Source organism: Tinamus guttatus, unplaced genomic scaffold, assembly GCF_059628265.1.
Source record: "Tinamus guttatus ecotype Peru unplaced genomic scaffold, ASM5962826v1 Tinamus_guttatus_pri_ptg000249l, whole genome shotgun sequence".
Taxonomy (NCBI): Eukaryota; Metazoa; Chordata; class Aves; order Tinamiformes; family Tinamidae; genus Tinamus; species Tinamus guttatus.
In genome coordinates this window covers 1,876,603-1,896,531 of record NW_028288783.1, presented here as the reverse complement: position 1 = coordinate 1,896,531, position 19,929 = coordinate 1,876,603, and the positions used below count along the sequence as shown (strand labels likewise).

The following is a 19,929-nucleotide window of genomic DNA, read 5'->3' as shown; positions in this document are numbered from 1 at the left end:
GGAGACAGCCACAGGGCAGAGCAGGGAGCAGTTTTCTCAAGGTGACCCCTGAAAGAGCAAATACAGTTTTGAACCCCAGCTCTGCTGCTGTGTCCAGCAACAGTCTAAGTCAAGTCTCTTAGTTTTGAAGAAGCCTAGAGCTGCCCTTGTTCGGTTCCGGCTTAAGCCAAGGGAAATTTAAGATTGTTTCTGAGATCTTTGGTAGTATTTTACAATGCTGAACACTTTCAAAAACATAACCCTTAAAGAAAAGTATCAAAAAGCGGAAGATTAGTTTGAACAGCGCTAGCCTTAGAATGCGTAAGTGCGTGCTTCAAAAAGGACATCCAGAGAGGGACACACACAGAATTACGTAAAACTGCAGTTTCTTTGCTGCCTGTGGCCTGCTCCGCTGCATTTAAGTTACACTGTCACCTGCATGCTCCAGGAACTGAGAAAGTCCTTGTGCTGTTTTAAGTGACATGAATAACATCTGCTGCGAGTGCCTCATGCTTTCTTTCATCCTTCCCCTGGGGAGGGAATTGTGTGTTTTGTTTGGAAGAGCTCTGTTGTTGTGGGTTGTGGTTTTGGGGATGGTTTAGAAATCTGCATGCTGGTTATGTTTGTTAGAGAAGGGAGCTTTTGGCACCTGTAGGTGCACCTTACTCTTAGATGCACAAGCTAAGGGTGTTCAGGGTAATACATAACTCCTGTGGAAATGTGTGCCACACTCCTGAGAGACAGATCTAGCTCCTGTGCAAATAGGCTCAGCCCTCTGATTCCTGCTATGCTCACAAAGTTCCTGCTATGCTCACAGAGTAGGGCTGTCTGTGCAGTATCTGAACCCAAAGAACTTTCTGGGTGATCCATAAGATGTGGCAGGCCTCAACCACCAACATTATTCAGGAGAGAGGCTCCGAGTGTGGCTGCCTGAGGTCCGGGCAGGCCGTGCAGGCAGCGAGAGAGCAGGTTGAGGTTGGCCAAGGCGCTGCTGCTGCTGCTGCTGGGGAGCCCTGCTGCTGCTCTCCGCATTAGCTGGAATGTCCTCCAGGCTCATGGCTCCGTGCCCAGGCAGCCCGCGCCGGCGGAGGCCGGAGGGGAAGCAGCAAGGGCGTGTGTAACCAAAGCCAGCTCCTTTTCTAACAGGACGGAAGCGACCCCGGAGCCAATTGCTTCTTGCCCTAGTTTCCGCGTCTGTAGAGTAGGGACACGTAACTACCCCATAAGCAGCTAATTATCTAATCGCTCTAATTTGCTGAGAAGAGAGAAAATTTTTGTGACATAATGGCCACATAATCTTGACCATTATCATGAGCAAAATTAATTATAATCACTGATAAAACACTGACCCTGTACAACTGTCCAGCATTTATACTGGATATTGGTACCCCTCTAACCTAGCAACTATTTCAAAGGTCTAAAATGAATCCAGTCACTCCAGGTGACACCCCACAAGAGAGCCTCATCCCTCCTGCCCAACACCGCACGCAGAAAGGATTGGCGACTCCGTTTCACCAGTGACAAAAGAAGCACAAACATCCAGGAGAACATAAGAGCTTAAGTCTGAAGACTAAAGCAAAACCACACAGATGCTGGGAATAGCAGGAGCACAAAAAAGGAAACCTTTAACAGGCACAAATGATTTTAGCATAATTTATCGGAAACTCAACATTAAGTCAAATTAGTGATAGGTTTTTCTACTTCCTTGTTAATTAAAGGTTCGGTATTGTGGATGATGGATGAAGAAGACTGTTCTACCTACACCCACCTTGTACACAGAGGTGCACGGTACTTCTCTGAATGCTGGACTTAGATTTTCAATTCTGGGAGACAAATAGGCAGCCTATTAAGTTGTTGACCTTGCAGATATTTTATCTGATACTTAGACTGGGTATTTTTCCAGTTTTAGAGTTTGTTAGGAGCTTATTTCTTAACAGTCCTTATTATATTAAGCATGTGAGTCTTATTAAAAGACTTTCATTTTAAATAATAAACCTTCTTAGGGACATATTCCTTAAGTCTGTTTCAGAAGTGCAAAACACCACATAGAGGTTTTGGATCACTGTAGGACATTTAAGGATCCAACCCTCAAAAATAACTCTGTTACAGAAGGTTTCCATCTGCTTCCTTTCTAAGGAGGCAAAAAAACCTGAAGACAAAAAAAGTAAAGCTGGCTAAATCACTGAGAAGTGGAAAGCATTTAAAGGAAGTGGCAGAGCAGGGAGCTGGGAGGGCTATGAATGATTAAAATTAAGGTTTGAGTTTCTTCTCTGAGAGCTGCAAAAGTTTTATTAATTAGATTTGCAATCAGAGAGAGCCTGAGAGAGAGTAGTGGTAGACCAGACTGTGGTCTGGAGTGGACCAACGTGGCAGATCATGACACCGGGGTTCTAGCACCATACCAGCCCACTATATGTGCTTGCTTCAGCTATTACACCTTTCTCCACTTGTTTCTGTTGCTATCCTTTGTTAATTTGGGATAAACTATTTGGAACAGACAGTGTCTCTTGATCTGCTGCTTTTCTTCATAGTTCCCTATATAATATTTCACCAACCTCAATCCGTCTAAGCATTAGTATAATACCTTCAATTAATAAGTGTGTTTCTTATAAAACTCTTGTTTAAAAGAGTTTTCTTCTTTAAAAGAGTTTGTGCAGAGCTCTAGCAGGTGCTAAAACAACCAGAAAATTCATATAAAGCTTCATTATTTCAGAGTACAAGCTGAATAATACACTGCTGGTTTGATTTTCAAGGCTGATGATTTATTCTCTATTTTTGACAGAACTTGGTGCTAAGGAGACTGTGTCCTGACTTCCTAAAAGGGGTCTGAAGTGAAGTCATGAAAAATTCTAGAGAAGAGTTCTGGTTGTTTTTTGTGAGAACATTGGTAAATGAGGGGATAGTAACTTCCCCAAGGTAAGATGAATGCAATATGTGGGGAATCTTATGTTCTTCCCAGATCACAGTCAGAAAATGCAAAGCAAAGAATCATACTGGGCCAAACACCAAGTTAAACATCATTATAAGGAATTTATTTTCCGTATCCATGGATTCATTTCCTTTAATTATCTGCTGTACTGTATGTGTGGATAGGGCTTCTATGCTTTTCTGTTCTGGAGTGTTCTGCTCTGTCCTGTTCATGTTCTTACTCTGCCCTACAACCTGAGAATTGTCTGTGGCTTTTAATCTGATATGATTAGTGTCTCTCATGTGTGGGAGATGTGCTTTAGATGCTTAAATTAAAAGCAAGGAATCATTCCTGATAGAGGGAATAAATAGACTGTTACACAGCAAGCCCCAACACAAACTGTGATAATGTGCAAGGGTAGAGAAACATAACCAGAAGGCTGGTTGCCAAAGTTTCCACTGCTTGAACTGGTAGTTAGCCTAAACAAAGCGATACCTCCTCCGATAGGTTTTAAGTGGCAGAAGGCTCAAGATCAGGGTATTTTCAGCAAAAGCAGGCTCCAAAGCCAGTGCACTGCTGCCTTTTCACCAGCCTAGGTAGATAACTGGAGGAAAGAGCAGAAACTCAGGACCCAACGAATGCAAATGGCACGATGGAACTGTGTTTTTTTTAAACATGATGCATTCTGAACTGGGGTGGGGCCACCAAAGTTAATTAAAATAATAAACATAATGAATGAAGTGCATAAGAAATTGAATATATCTTCTTCTTTTTTTTTGCCAGTGTAGATAAGCCAGAGAGAGGCTGTCTCTAAGGGTATGGAGATGTGGTCTATTAAGAGCCTTCTGCAGCACAGAGCAACCAACACACTGATTGTCGCCCAGCCAATGTAGAGCATAATTTGTCTCTCTGTAGGGACATCCTTTTGTGTCCTTCACTAGAAAACCAGGTGCCTCTGTTGTGTTGAAGTTTTAATGAACTGGGCTTAGATGGAGACAGCAAAAACTTGCCCTGAGTCTTGAGCAGAAATGAATTCTGAGAGGAAAAATATGATTTTATCATAATAATAATGCAGAAGGCAGCTGTTTGGGGCTCCATGTGCTTTGAAATCAGAGCATATTTTAGGTGAGACAGAAAGCTTACACTCCGGACTACATGTGCCACAACTATATACAGACCTCTGTACATAGCTATTTGCTCTGTTTTTTTTTTTAATCTAATCTAGATTCTGCTGTTAAAACTCATTTTTATATTCTTGCTTCTGTTTCTTTGCTTTCACAGTTTTCTTTTGCCTACCTCCATCTTCTCTCCTCCTGAGGCTTCTTCCTTTGGTTCTATCTTCCCTAACTGCACTGCTGATCTCTCCATCTCTGCCTATTTCTGCATCTTGATTAATCAGTGATGAACATCAGAACTTGTGAAAATTTGTTATACAAAATTATTTTATCCTGAAAAAAAAAGCAAATTTACCTTTGTGGAAACACTTTGCTACAATAACAACAACAATTTTAATTGAAAACACAAAAAGGCAAATGATTCCATAAAAAGTATGCTATGAAAGAAACAAATACAACGTCTCTGACCTTTTCTCCTGCCTCCCAGTTTCTCCTTTATTTCTTCCACCAGTTCAACAACCATCTATACAACCTGGTTTATTTCCTGCTTTCAAAATACTTTCTGTCCATTACTATGTATGACTGCTTCTTTCCCTCAACCTCCAAGCAATCTTTTCCTTGTCCTCCTCTTCTACTTTGAGTCAGAGCTTGTACATGTTATCTGATAAGAACAGTAAATGAAACTATGAAACTATTACAAACAGTAGAAAGATACTGCTCCAACACCTTGGAGTATCACAGATCTAGATCATCCTCCAGACAATCTAGGGGTTCACCTCAACAGAGATCAAGGAAGGCTATCAGGAAGACTATTTCTTTCTGTTTTCTTCCAGGAACAGATTATCAGGAAAGGAAAAATTCACAGTGCAGTAAGTAGATATAAATATCAATCTCTCACACAATGAATTGGTGCATGGTGCATACTCATACTCTTTTTTTTTTTTTAACAAAACAAATATTTCATACGGTCATGCCAAACAATAATATCAAGTTTCAATACGTAAAACTTTCAGTAATTGAAATACTAAATAAGCTTATGTATGTGCAAACCTCATTAGTTTTTTTTTCCTCTATTTAAGAGACTAAATCCACCTGTAGTTCAAAACAAAATCAATTTAGGACACTTAGTCAAAATCCTTAAAGATTGGGACCCAGTCTCTAAGAATTGTGCTGAAAACTCTCAAGTTCTTAAAAATACTCTTCTTTCCAAATAAAAATCACAGATCAGATGCTAAGGAAAACATTACTGTACAAATAATTTCCCTTTTTATATCCCCATAGATCATCTGCTAGCAAACAGAGATCTGGAAAATGTGGAGTCAAATATTTCTTCTGATTTCCTCTGTTAACCCAGCATAATGTTTAAATGTAAACTAAAATAATTCAGAAATTTTCTGCTACCTCACAATATCATTTCGGGAATACATGCCACCACTTCTCATTTCAACACAAGCAGTGCAGAGAGTTCACACAACAAAATTCCTTCACTCAAGCTTGTTTTCAGGTACTGTTCAACATTTATTTCTTTCACTCTGTCCTTTTGTTTCTCTGTAATGAACAGTAACATTACATATCTCATGGAAAGTAGAGAGATAACAAGGTACTATAGAGATGGTTCTATTTTTTTACAAGTATTTATGGCCATCAAGTAAACCAGGATACCTTTTTCCTCTCCATCCTACACTGATGTGATCAGTGCTTAGTTGCTGACATTCAGAGTCAGAAGAATGAACCATTTCCCATTTCACTCCCGGGTAAATGTTTGTTGGATATCTTTCAGAAAAGTAAGATGCCCATTTCTGTCTCTTTAAGAATACCTTGAGCTACACCAACCTACTGTGCAAGAATCCAAAGACAGCACCCAGAATTCAGGTCTGTACTTGGCAGTTATCTGCCAGCAGCTTTTTGAAGTGGTGTGGATTGAGTTACCTCCAATTTTTCTTGTCCGACCCCTATCTCTGTCATGATGCATGAGCAAGCATAAGAGTAGCTTGTGGCACACAAAGCTCTGAACTCAGCTATCAAATACATAATATTATTATATCTCCCATGTAGTAAGTATGGTACCTGCAGTTCTGTTTGGAAGAAGAACTTCTGTGGACACTGTGTGCAGTCATAGATCTTGTCCTCTTGTCCATGGGCTGAGAAAATATGCTGCTGCAACTTGTTTGCTTGGACAAACACTGAAATATTAGATAAACAGTGAGCTTTTCATTATTTCATATTACAAGCAAAGAGTTTTATTTTTTTTTAAACAATTTCCCATTAACACTCAGCAATTCCAAGAGGTAAAATTAAGCTGGCACACTCTTACTTCACATTACACTGTTGCTATAATAGATACCAGCCAACACTATTTAATTACAAAGTGGGATCCTTTTTCATTTTAAATGAATTGAAATAGATTTCTGATTTAAAAAAAATCAAAAAAACCCTAACAGAGCAACGAATGGAATTTAAATTTAAAGATTTAAAAATATCCTTTTGTCTTCAAAATTATTTCTCTGTACTTACTGCACCTTGACTGAACACACACAAAACTTACTTCCTAGCAACCAACAGGTTTGAAAACATAGTTGCCAGAGCCCTGTTTACTCTCTTTGCTTCAAGTTAAAGCTAACAAACAGCTCTGTATTTAAATGTATTAATACTAAAAATTATATCCCACAGCTACACTGGGGCAATGTCTATAAATGTGAAACAGAACTGCAGGTAAATTCTCTTTGGATACTTTTAAGATCAACTCTGCCTACACACTGAATGCAAGGGTTTCAATAATATAAACATGTTCAATTTTAATGACTACAAAACAAGGCCCTAAGACTGTGTAACAGTTTACCTAGGAGACATACTATTAATAATTAAATTGTATATGCCAGAGGCAGTGTTTGGGTTGGCAGCACTGACTTCTGATGGATGCCTGGTGCACTGTGACCTAAAAAAGTTTGCATCTACAATATTAATCTGTATAGGCAGGGAAAGGATTTATTAAAGATGCTGGCATTTGACTTTGACTCCACTCCTAATCATTAAAATTATTCTAATTGCAAGGCAACAAAAAATATCAGAATATTGTTCTTCTGAGTCATACATTTTAATCACATTTCTCATTAGCTGGAAAAAAAAAAGCTGCTCAAATTCCATTTTCCATGTAAAACTTATATTGGTGATTTTTACTTCTAGTTAATATTCTAGTATGACACACTAATATAATTTAATGGCATATTGCTAATAAAACACCATTGTTTATGATTAATGCTCAGTGTCTATTTACCCCATCAGCAAAAAGCAAAAAGTGTTTCACATAGATTGGAATCGACCTATCTCCATACTCCTTAACACGTTTTACAAAGCTGGTGCTTCAAACACTGGAAGATTACTTCCATCAGGGATCTCACTCACATGCAGAATCGTCAGTGGGTACTTTCCAGACGCATGTTTTTTATTTTGCATTTACAAATGACCCAAACTTGGAACTCCAAGACCCATGATATGAGACAATAAGAAAAACCCTTTATAATGTACGCAAACATAAAGGCAAGAGGAAAACAACAGTAGAATCAGTAACAAAACTAAAGACAAAGAATTGTTTAAAGGAAAGAATTACTGAATACAGACACCTAACAGGCAAGCTGTTTACAGCGGTGCTATCCGCACTCAGCCATTACTATAAGTATCTGTGCAGTTAAGATGAACTATGCATTTTTTTAATTTTATAATTCACAGAAGTGTGTGAAACCTGAACACAGCGAGGTAATAATCATCACCAACTACTGTATCTGAGAGACAAAAAATTTAACTTTAATACTCTACAGAAGAGTGTACTTAGGTTTTATTGGGAGTGGAGCTGCCAAACAGAGAGGAGCAGAAAGAAAGTATTAAAGGGTCTATTTGCCTATCAATGAAAATCCTTCACTCCCATTAATGGAGAGCAGAAACCTTGAATGGCTTCCAGAATTAGCATGCCATTGACGTGAGAATGCCCAAAGTGTGTTTTGTCATGTTTGTGATTATCTTTTATTTTGATCTTGTAAAGCAAAATTGTTCATGTAACCTACATATTAACGCTTGTGTTTTAGGTTATCATTTTATGAAACATTCTACTAAGAAGTCCTTAAAAAAACACACAACAGCTCTGTAGGCATTCTTTTAATGTGTTTTCATTTCCAACAACAGCATTCTTCTGTTCCTCATTATGGCCCAAACATTGCAGTGCTTAGCCCTACTGGGTCAAGTTATTTTCTCACTTGGGTTTTACTACTGAATAACACCACTGACTTGGGGAGGATTATTCCACACTTGGACTTGTGTCAGGGGAGAGCAGAACTTGACTTGTGGCAAGGCAGCATGATTGCTTTCTAAGGCACATTACAAGGGTGTTTCTTCTCACCACAAGCCAACAAACACATGTGAATGGGCTTTCTTAGTTGTTCAGAGGAGAATGTTGTGTAGCACGGGCTGCATTGAGCAGCCCCTGCCCTCGAGGCCAAGTTCGGCTCTAAGTTATGTTGTTTTAGATGAAATATCTGTAACTTCAAAGCACAAATTTGTGGGCAGTTTTAACCTTGGCAAGCTTGGGACATGAAGGTGATGAACGTGATACCTTTGAAGGTATGGAAGGAAACTATTGTTTCCACAATCATAAAAAAGTCATACTTCTGATAGAGGAGCTTGAAATGCAGTTCTTATAGATGCATGCTTGACCTTCCAAGAAGATCAGCTTTCTAAATGGTTTCTAATCAATATTGTTAATGAGCACAAACCTAATGCTCACTCCTAAAACTGACCAAAAGCCATCATGCAACACAATTATAAGTGGGAAGGGTGCACAGGGAGGGTAGGGAAATGTGGGAAGCACAGAGACTGCCTCCTACCTGTAAAGCACACTGGACATTTGAAGGTGCCCCCCATGCCTTCAAAGCTGTGCTCTATCAGATGGCACTGAAGTTTGGCAGGAGAGTCGAAAGTCTGATTGCAGAGTTTGCATTCATGGTTCAGTCCTTCATCTGAGGGAGAAATAAAAAGAAATGTGAAATCGCCATGGTTGTTACCAAAGGACAAGTCCAACATGACCTATGAATCAATCAGATGCTTTGCTTTTCTGCACTCAGGAAACTGGATATCCCTCAGCATCTATGGCTGTTGAAGTGCTCTTTTATCTGTTATGTTTCAGAACATACAAAGCTCAGATCTTCCACATACAATTACAGTTGAAGAGGAATGTGGAGTATGAGACTTTAGTAGGAAAGTGTTACTTCATCAGAAGATGAGTGGGGCGAGGACTAATCTCTTGGTAGAACCCCACCATCACAGATGAGCACATTTTCAAAGCAGAGCATGAGGAATTTAACATGGGTCACACATCATCCCAGTTCTCAAAGGTAAGAGCTGTGAGCTCATGTGTTTTTGCCACTCTAGGCGACAGTGGCCAGCAGGGTATCTCCCACCCTCACCTAACGCCCTCACCCAAGCTTCCCATCTCACAGCCAAGGGCAGAAACAAGCCGCGGGATTTCCCAACTCCCTTTCTGACAGTCCTTGATTTTTTCCCTTTATTTCCAGCTTTCCTCCTAAGAGCTCAAAACAGGCCCTGCGTGTTTCCGGACGCAGCATTCCCGTCAGTGTCATGGGCTTTAAAACCCTTCCTATTCCCTGTTGCCGGCTCCCCGTTTCCTGCCATTGTCCTCGGCGGGCCCTGCCTCGCGCCCGGGGCCCTTCCGGAGGGTGCCGCAGGATCCAGCCGCTCCACCACGAGGGCAGTCCTCGGCTGTCCTACTTAGAAACAGTTGCTAGGTAAGATGTGGCTTCCAGCCCTGCTGCAGAGGCCTCAATTCCCACAGCACAGCTTAGAAAAGGTCCTTCTGTATGTCACTGGTGTGCTACACAAGTAGCATTGATCTCGCAGGTAAATACTGTATTTGATTATTAAAAATCACACAGGAACGAGACGCTTGGCCGCCCGCTCTCCCCCTTGCAGCATTTCTGAGGTGAAAGGGAGCAATTTAGGCGCGCGCCCTGCCCACCCCAAATACCTAAATATCAAGCTGTCTCCCTCCTGCTTAGCGGGGTGCTGCCTGCAGTGATTAGTAACCATAATGACTAACGTTTGCAGTTGGCAATCGCTGTACGTGGCGGGGGGAAGCGCACGCGGAGCAGAGACGACGTTTTGCCTTCTACGCAAAAAAAAATTCTCCCAACCAATTTAAAGAAAACATGACAAGATGCGTGTATAACTGAATGGGGTCACACGTTCCTCTCAAAATGATCCTTAATAGCGTATCAGAATTGAAAAAATCTCAACGGTAGCCCTGAGCTTTCACTTCTCATTAGTCTGAAAGCTAAATTTAGCCTTCATGAAAGTTACGGCATCTTTAGCAAAGGGTGGGAATTTGTAGGCTTTAGAGAGCACAGACCCGGTGCTACCCAGTCTGTACGTGGGGCTACTGAAAATTACAGTCATACACTTTTCTACCAGGTTTGAACATTCACTGTAATGAGAAGACAAGATGTAGAAGAAAACCAACCAAATCATATGAATTACACAAGATCGGGGGTTTTTCTTGCAGAGTAAACAGGTAAAAACACACCTGATGATTGCAAAATTTTATGCCTTGACGATTCGCCCTAACTAACTCAGGAGCTCTCTCTCCATTAGGCAGCCAGCTCTCATAATGTTCACATCTATGACACTTTCATTTCCTGTTATGGTAAAATGGTGTTTTTCAGTAGGTGACTTCTTTGAGAAAAATTTTGGACCCTATTTTGGCCCTGCGGAAGGGCCATATGTGTGTTCCTCTTACTTTGCTGCCTTCCTGTCAATCTTAATGCAACAGAATGGTGCCCTGGGTATAGACAAACACGCCAGAGTTTTGGGTGTGTGTATACGGTGAACTGCAGAATTCCTTTTGTCCTCTGCATGGTCCTTTATCACAGCAGTGCTCAATTATCCTGTGTGACTCCTTACGCCGAAGAGCGACCGCAAGGGTGTGAAATGGCAGGTCTGCTTCGGGAGTCAGCTGAGAACAGGTCAGTGGTCTGGGCGATCCTGTGCCCACAGACTATTGCCACTGGGGAGCCGGTTTCTGTTACCAGCCGCTTTTGACTCCCAGACCCTGTGTCCAGGTAATTTTTAGCTGGGTCCACTGAGGACCACCTTCAGCACAAGCTTAGAAAGGGGCTCAGGTCAATCTTGGCTCTTTTGCCACCACCACCTCTCTAGGGACACAAGGGATTGAGGCGGATGATCATAGCTTGCAGATGTACGTTTCACCCGACCAGCCACACCAGGAGTTGAGCATTTTTCCTTAAACATATCCTGTGCAAAAGACTCTTGGGGCAAATATATAGGGCGATGCCTGAGCTACGTGACATCTTTCGTAACTCTCTCGAGATAAATTAGAAAACATTTGCCAAATACTCACTGCCTATTTCCTTAGCAGGGACAGTTTTAATGGATTCTCAAGAATTGCTCAGGATTTTGCATTTTCCGCCATCACTGACAACCCTCCCAATGTGCTCTGCTTGTGCTACTACAGACAGCAGTCAATCACAGCTCTCTTCTGCACCATGAAGGGAAACAAGACGAAAGTATCTGTATATATAAGAGAGGTGGTGATATTCTGCAAAGTAGCCTGTGCAATGTACTCTCCAAACAAGCAACCTACATCCGTGGGTGAAGCTGAAGAACGGAGCGTACTGCAGACAGCAGGGAGACTCAACAGGTAGTACAAGATGCCTGTTCTTCCCCAAATTTGTAAATCACATATGAGGAATGGCACACCCGATCAGATCATTTCTTCTATATCCAGATTCTTGACATGATCATTACAAAGTAGTGCTGAAGAAAGTGCAAATTCCTACAAAGCATAATTATGGCTGGAAAGCCTGTGGGGTGAGGTTCCTTCATCAGCCTGTTTATCTGATGCAGCCATTCAAAGCAATTAGGACAAAGGGAGCTCCATCTCAGGATCTTTCACCTGTCAAGGTGACGATAATCAATGCCAAGTCTCAAATGACAGAGTTACCATTGGCAAACTGCAAATGAACCATGCGAATCATTCCTGAGCATGGGAACTTTGCAGGGGGATTTCTTGAGACATTCAGAAGGAGGAAGGCTTCTTAAAAATAATTTGAAAAAAGGTTTAAATTGAGCTAGAGAGGAATTCAAACAGAAAAGTTTTTTTTCTTTTTCTTTACATTACCTTAGCTAATGAAGAAAAAAGCAGGAAGAAAGGCATATAATCCTGATGTTGAAGCAAATCTAAATTTAGCTACACAGTATTTGTAGTTGTTCAAGAAGAATTGAACCCCATTAAATGTGACCCTGTTGTGCTTCCAATATTACTCAGATCTGAGGTGATCTCCTGGTCACGAACATCAAAACCACTTTGATTACTGTATGCTGCAAATCCGATTTTCCTAAAGGCTTATGAAGGAGGGTTTGAAAAATCCCCTCACCCACTCGCCTGGGGCAGGTAGGAAACCTCCCCAGGCAAGAGACATCAATTTGTGCAGAATCTCCAAGCTTTTTCTTTAAAATAAAATGTTTCTAGTCTCACAGTTCTAAAGACTGCATTTAAAATCTGACTACATTTGTATAACTAATCACATTTTTTTCCTTAAGTTCTGTTGTTGAGGGAGTTATAAACTCCTACCCCCACCTTGTTTTCACCCTTTTTTTGCACATCACCTGCTCAGCACTACATCTTTGGAACAAAGGGCGAGTTTCCAGGCCTTGAATGCAGGAATGTGATACCAGCAAAATTTAAATGTAAGGAAGGGAGACAGTAAGGTTACAGCACTGGCTCAAGAGCCAGGAAGGCTGGGGTTGGTTCCAAACCCTGCCACTGACTTACTGCATCACCTTGGGCATGACAGTTTCTCAGATAACCCATCTCTAAAGTTGAGGTGTTAATTTACAACTTCTATTTAAATAGGCTGACATAATTAGCAAGACTTTTAATGTGACTGGGACAGAGGTGCTGGAGAAGGGTCCAAGACTAACTGCTGCCGGTGAAATCGTGTAAGATGCACGTGCAGGCAAACAACTGCCTGCTTGCTGGGCCACGCTGCCCCGCGGGAGGACGAGGGGTGCAGCGGTCCCTCTGCCTGCCTCTCCATCGAGAAGCGAAAAGCGCGGCCAGCGTTTCACCTCCCCCCGGTACGAAAGAACCAGGCTGTGGCAGCTCTTGCAGAGGTGCCAGATGTGGCAAGAGGATGCAGAAGGCTCTGTTTACACACTGGCCCCAGCCTAGCTCTTAAGGTTTAGCAAACAATTTGATAAGGTGCTATGAAAGTGCAAAGTATGATATCATTAATAAATAAAGGACCGGTAAAATGTCACATTTTCAGTTTCCATTTGTGATAAATCTGAAATGGAATGGAGTGTGAGATGCACTACTTCTTCCCTGCAGTAGAGCAGCTCTTTGCTGTTACTCAGAGGAGAAAAAAAAAAGAAAGAAAGAAAAAAAAAAGAAAAAATAGTGCTGAACAGCTTTAAAAAATTCAATCAAAATAATCTGCTCTTTGGAAAGGTGGCGGCTGACAGTAATTGGAAAATACTGTCTGACTCATTTATTAAAGTGAGATTCAGACTCAATTGATTTAATAACCATTAGAATATTCTATTAAGGATATAATAGGTTGGCACAGCCCTATTTTTTATTAAGAGTTATAGGTAAGAAATAAGCAATGCTATGGAATTCTAGACAACTGCTGTATGGATTAGACTAAGAATATGGCTTGCAAAATAGGTATAAAAGGAGTAACTATCAGGAGGAGGAATAGGAAACTGCATTACAGTGCAAATGAGTTAGCTGAATGATGAAAAAGAAATGAACCTTTAATATAAACCCTGCACTTTCCCAGATCTAACAGAAAACTATGTGCTGCATTCCCTTATGTGGTACATCATAAAACAAGTCAGCACGTCCTTCACATTATGGATCCAGCAACTCCATTAGGAGAGTGAGAACAAAGTACCTACTGTGCAGCACAGAACGGCTGCTCACTGTTGCTCCTGCACAGCTAGGATACGAGTTTGGACATGGTTAAGACCCAGTGACGTGGATGAGGATGGTCGTACCCACTGCAGGTAGATAAATTGCTTTGATGCAGGCAGAAGTTCTGCATATGTAAATTGCTTTCTGTTTGTAATCATTACTCGGAGTGGGGATAGCTAAACATGAATCAGTTTTAAATAAACAGATGTAATATTCACATATATATTTAATATCTCCACAAACATTAGATCTTTCAATGGCGACAGGTAGATTGCAACTGGGGTGCAGCTCCATCACCAGAGCAGCTATCTTGACAGTCTGCTTTAAAAGCGAACGAAATCAGCCTTCCTGCCAAGCACACACCGAAATTTGGGGGTCCTCTGTCTTACACTGACTGTCCAGCCCGTGTTAATGAGATATCGTAGAGCAGCTGAGACGCCCCGCTCCTGCCCTCCCAACTTCCAGCATGGCTTTGGATGGGCCCAATTTATGATACCAACTCCAACGCGGATTGTTCATTCTACAGAAGACCCTGACTTTTCAATATACTCTTCAAACAAATGAAACCCTTTAAGCAGCCTCTGGATTGTTTGTCCCAAGTTTATGCTTCTTGCTCTTCAATAAAAACAAATCTAGAGCAGCCACAAGCAAATGTTCACTGGCTGACTTACATGCAGCTGTTAAGTCGGTAACCACTGGGGGCCCTCTTATATTGTCTGATCAACACTACAGCCACTACTGAGCAGCAATTTGTAACAGTTTATAAGTAACTCTTTCTCTTATTCGCCCTCGAGATTGTCCAGAAGGGTCCTTCTGCCTTTTACTCTGAATAAATCTATAGGCAAAGGTCCAGAGATGATGATGGCCTCCTGGTAAATCATCATGAGACTGGGTCCATGCTTAAAAGCATCTGCAAAGAGTAAACTCAACTCTGCCCCCAACATGCAACACAGGAATCAAATGCCTTGCAGTCCCTGTATTTTTCCTGCTCTAAAATGTGCTCCAAAGGTACTCCACAGCTCCTGTGCTCCATTTTTTATTTTATTTTTTACAGGCGAACCATGCCCCTAAACCATTTTTTCCTTGTTCACTTTGCTTCTACTCTTCTCTGAGCTACTTTTTGCGGCACACATGTATAAATCAGAGATTCGGGGAATATGGAAGGAATGCCATGGATAACAGCGAACCCCTCAGCTACTCTAACTTACACTGAACCCTCAGGATGGGCATAACGTCCCGTACAACTGGAATTCACAGGGTACATGGCCACCCATTCCCCTTAGTTCACAGTGCTGCATCGCTATCTTTTCAGTTCTGCTGAGATCTACACCAACACCCACCAGGTTCCTCATGTCAGCAGAAACAACCTCATTCTTTCTTGAAATTCATTCTCTGGGCCCTGTTTGGCAAGTGAGTGAGTGACAAGCCTCCTCACCTGCTAAGCCTCACCTGCCTTTTGGACGTTGACATAAAAAGGACAGAAACAGAGTGATAAAGACATTGACACTGGCAAAGAATACAGCTGGCGCTTGCTGAAGGAAAAATGGTATTGCTGGAACTTACAGTTGTGAAAAGAACCAGTTACTGTAAAAAATAAGTCTGGGAAAGCAGCTCCAGCTTGTTGGGACAGGGCTGTGGGTGGGATGGAAAGGCAGGAGGACAGCTACATTTCTCCATCAGGATTTGGGGCAGATCACAGTGTGCTTGCCCAGCCTTTGCCTGGCAGGGTAGGGGGAGGAAACGGCTTCCTCCCCGGCTCCTCTTTATTATCGCGGAGTCCACGCTCGCACCACGAGCACTATTGCGAGTGCACACAGGCCTGTATAGCGCTCCGTATTTACCCGCTACCCGGCTTCTAACTAGAGGAAAGACTTTAGCTACAGACTGCAGCTGAGAAGCTCGACATGTCAGGCTGTGACCTGTGTAATCTCTCCTGCTTTTCTTCAGTTAAAAGTGATTTTTAGGCAAGGATATGTTTGAAGAAGTAGGTGGGCAAGATGCAAGGAGCAATCCTAAACCCTTGAGTCACCAATAATTTAAACTTCCCAAAGGGGAAGTTGAGACCAGGTTAGGACTCTGTGTCTGCAAATCCAGGCTGCTGAAACTGTGCCAGCATTTGTGGGAAGAGGATGTGCCTGGCGCTGCTGGGGCCCGGCCACCTGCGCTCCAGGAAGGTGGGAAGCAGAGTAAGTCCTGCCTGTAAGGAGTAAACAGCAGAGGCTTTCCGACTCTCTGCTGAAGCTACAGGAAAGGGTGCTGATTGATGGAGTGACGAGAGCTGGGATCCACCTCCTCAATTAAAGCAAAAGTTCATCTCTCCAGGGCCAGATTTTGAAATTAGATCTGCTTAAGGGGAAGCCAGTCTACTGCATCTTTCATTCCACCGTATTTCTGTCTGAAGCAGGGGATGCATTTCACTTCACCAACTGTTCGCTTTTTTGCTTGGTTGCACTCACTTTGGCGGCTTGTAAGCGAACTCTTCTTCCCACATGTGCCTTGTATGTTCTGTTAAACCCGCGGATTGTCTGGCTATGGTGAGGCCAGATGAAAATGAAAGGGCTCCTTCTGCAACTGGCAGCATCTATTTCTTAATAACTGTCATGTTTTCAGCTCAAGTAAGAATGATTTAAATGCAGCAAATGCCCTCTCCATCAAAGAAAAGCATTTTCTGGGCAACTGGCTACCAGGGGAGAGTTCAAGAACCCAGCAACAGGGCTATGCACCGATTGATGGGACATGCATAATTTGCTACTCCTTGTCTGTAACTGCACCAGGAAAAGGTATTAAAATTTGCACAGGAAAAAAAAAAAGTCTGTGTTGGATCAGGCAGCTATACACGTTACAAGGTTACACTGTATCATTGCAACAAAATCCCATGTGGTAGAGCTTATTTTGGAAACAACTTTACCATGGGATATAAAAAGAAATGTAAACCAGTAGGAATAAGCTCAGTGATATGAGTTATTTGTAGCTGGATGATCCAGCTCAACATTTACCTTTTCAAAAGGCACTTAATGAGCACTGATTAAAAACTTGGAGACTGGTCCTTCAAGTGCTGCATAACCGACTCAGGGGAGCCGGTCTCCTCTATTCCTGGCCTCTCGTCTAGACTTTCCACCGGACGAAACGCTGCCCAAGCGAGCAAGGTTAAGACCCCAGTCCCTATCCTGCATGCTGAGGCAGGGATTATTAGCTCCATATTACAGATAAAGAAAACAAACCCCAGAGCTGCTTTCTACCCCATACGGAGAATGAAACCTCCCTTATTAAATGTAACTGTAATCAGGCCCTGCTTCATCTGCCCATTGTTACAAATGCAGTGACAGAATTGAGATTATAATTGAACTTTTCTTTGTTCTCTTCCCTGAGCCAAGAGCCTGTTTCTTTCCGAGAAGAAAAGAGTCTTGGACCAAACCTTCTCTAGCAGAGTAAAATTACAATCTGAATTGCTCTGAGTTTACTCAGATTGCCTGAGCAGTTATTAACAATTTAATCAAATTGTAAGGGGAAAAAGCTAATAAAAGTGTCATGCTCATATTGCGAAGAATTAAGAACAGTGAAATATAAGTAAAAAGCTTTTGCCTTTTAGCATTGTCCATTCAATTTATTTTTTTTTCCTCAATGTGTAAGGTGCGATTTCTTTTCTTTTTTTTTTCTTTTTTCTTTTCTTTTTTTTTTTTTTTTTTTTTTTTGTTCCTGCTTTATGATTGGAGAGGTAGTGTTCTTTCTTGCTTGATATTAAATATCTACTATTCTGGTACTGGTAAAAGTACAGGTACAACCTTTCAGAGTTGCACAAAGAAAATGTAAATTGATAAAGCTAAAATACTATTGCATGAAACATAAACTAAATGCAACCTATTCTAAAGTTAGGGCTACTGGGAAAATGTCCTTTTGCATGGAGACAGTCAATATTAATTCTACACCACAGCGGACCAGTGGTAGAAATTATGTTTTGTACACAACTCTCATCAGGTATTTCTTTTGTTCTGAGTATACAGAAAGGGTCAGGGCTGCCTTCTTTATTTTTGGCATGATGCCACTAGATGTCTGGAAGATAAAGTCTCTAAACGCAGAAATGCTGTTTATCCAGTCTACAAAGAATTATTCACTTCCTCTTAAAAAAAGAGGAAAAAAAAAAAAAAGAAAGAAAGAAAATGAAGGAAATAAAAGAGTAGAGCACAGCAGTGTAGACTAGAACAGGGCTTTTGATTTTTATGTATGATTGGATATTTTGAGTTGCTAGAAGAAATAACAGTGCTTCCTCGTATCTTCTAATTTGTAAGATACTATTGATACATATATGCTATTCAAATCTGAATGCTGTGATAGGAGTCACAGGTTATTTGGTGCTCTCTTATATAAGTAGAAGATGCTTTGAAATGAGCAGGAATCACCGAGAAATTTATGCAGCTCTTAAACTCTTCCCTGCTTTCTTTTCCCTTATCCTCCCTCTCATCCCTTCCCCCTCTATTCGGCCCTCAGAAAAATCAGAGAGGAAGAAATGGTGCAGGCTGTTAAGACACGCAGATCTGTGTTGATAACTGGGCATTTAATTAGATTCTTTTCACCCAACCAAATGGCTTTGCACGTGTGCGGAGATCTCCTTGAACGGGAAGGTATTAAAAAGACAGAGCTCCATTTAATATGACATACTATTTATGTTGCTCAAGTCTGACTTATTTTATTGTTTTATTTAGGAAAGCACGAGAAAGCTCAGTTTTAATTTGTACTAACCATTCCCTACCTGTCTGTTTGATCCTGCTACAAAGGAAGCAAGCAGCTTTGGGCTCCCATATCAGAAAAGGACCAGACTTTATTCTAAACCTACTCCACTCTCCTTCCCACTTTCTCTGCTTGTACCAAGACTTCACACTGAGCTGAACAAACAGCTGCTGGAATTTCTATACTGAAAGTTCTTCACTTTGTGTATAAGAGAATAACCAAGGCCCGTTAGTTAATTTTCCCCTATTTGTTATACTCAGTAAGGATATTTAAAAAAAAGCACTCAGAGTGCCATATACATACGCATATATGCATATATCAAGTCCTCACCACATCTAAATCCTTGGTAATGCTAAGGCATCATTTTCTACTATTCTGGCTATTTAGAAGTGGTGTCTAAAGTATCTCCCCTTTCCAGTGAGCTTCCAGGTGGCAGGATGAAACAGATATGAGCCTGAAGTAATAAGGAAAAATGAGAAAAACAGTGGAGGAGAAGAAACAAGGAAGAGTTGGCTGAAAGGAGGAGATGCATCATTGACAAAGATGGGAATATGCAAGGAAGGAAAGACTTTTTACAGGGGGGTTGCCTGGGGAAGGTGAACTGACCATGGTAGCAATTGATAACAAAGAAAAAAGATGGGGCAGATTGAAAAGGAAAGTTGATGGAGAAAAAGAGGGAATAAACAGAAAAAGGATAAGGGCATGAAAGGGCAACAGGCAAAAGGAAAGTCTTGATTTAACTCTCATTCAAATTTCACTGAAGGAATGTGGAAAAGCATTTATCTCCAGACAGATCTTGGGTAATTTAGTGCAGCTCCAATGGCAATAATAATAAATGCGTTTTTGCAGCCAACTGGCTCAAGCAGCCAACAATGTTACTACTATATAATTAATAACAATAAGCAATTAAAAAGAACAGCAGGTTACAACTATAAGGCATCAAACCATATTACCAAAAGAAAAAGATACAACACTGTTAACGAGAAAAATAAATGTATAGGCTTTCAGCTCAGGGTATATCCTCTCTAGATAAAACTTACAGAACTGAAAAAAATGTAGTGTGGCATTAACTGACTACGAGGTGATTAACATCACTGGAAAACCAAAAAACACTTGTAAGACTCCAAGGAAATCTGAAACGTGATACGAAAAACATGACTGTAACAGCAAGAGAGAGTTGGCTGACCACTATATAGCATTAT

At 41.2% G+C, this 19,929-nt stretch overlaps 1 protein-coding gene across 5 annotated transcripts in view; it reads right to left on the bottom strand.

Moving 5' to 3' along the window:
- The window catches only part of ZNF521 (zinc finger protein 521), a 228,823-nt gene that overhangs the window by 22,087 nt on the left and 186,807 nt on the right, over positions 1-19,929 (bottom strand). For all 5 annotated transcript variants that reach the window (XM_088526660.1, XM_088526657.1, XM_088526661.1 and 2 more), the window contains 2 exons: positions 8,877-9,008; positions 6,070-6,185 (listed from right to left, as the gene is read on the bottom strand). In XM_088526660.1, coding sequence (XP_088382786.1) covers positions 6,070-6,185; positions 8,877-9,008 — 248 coding nt within the window. The remainder of the gene's footprint in view (positions 1-6,069; positions 6,186-8,876; positions 9,009-19,929) is intronic.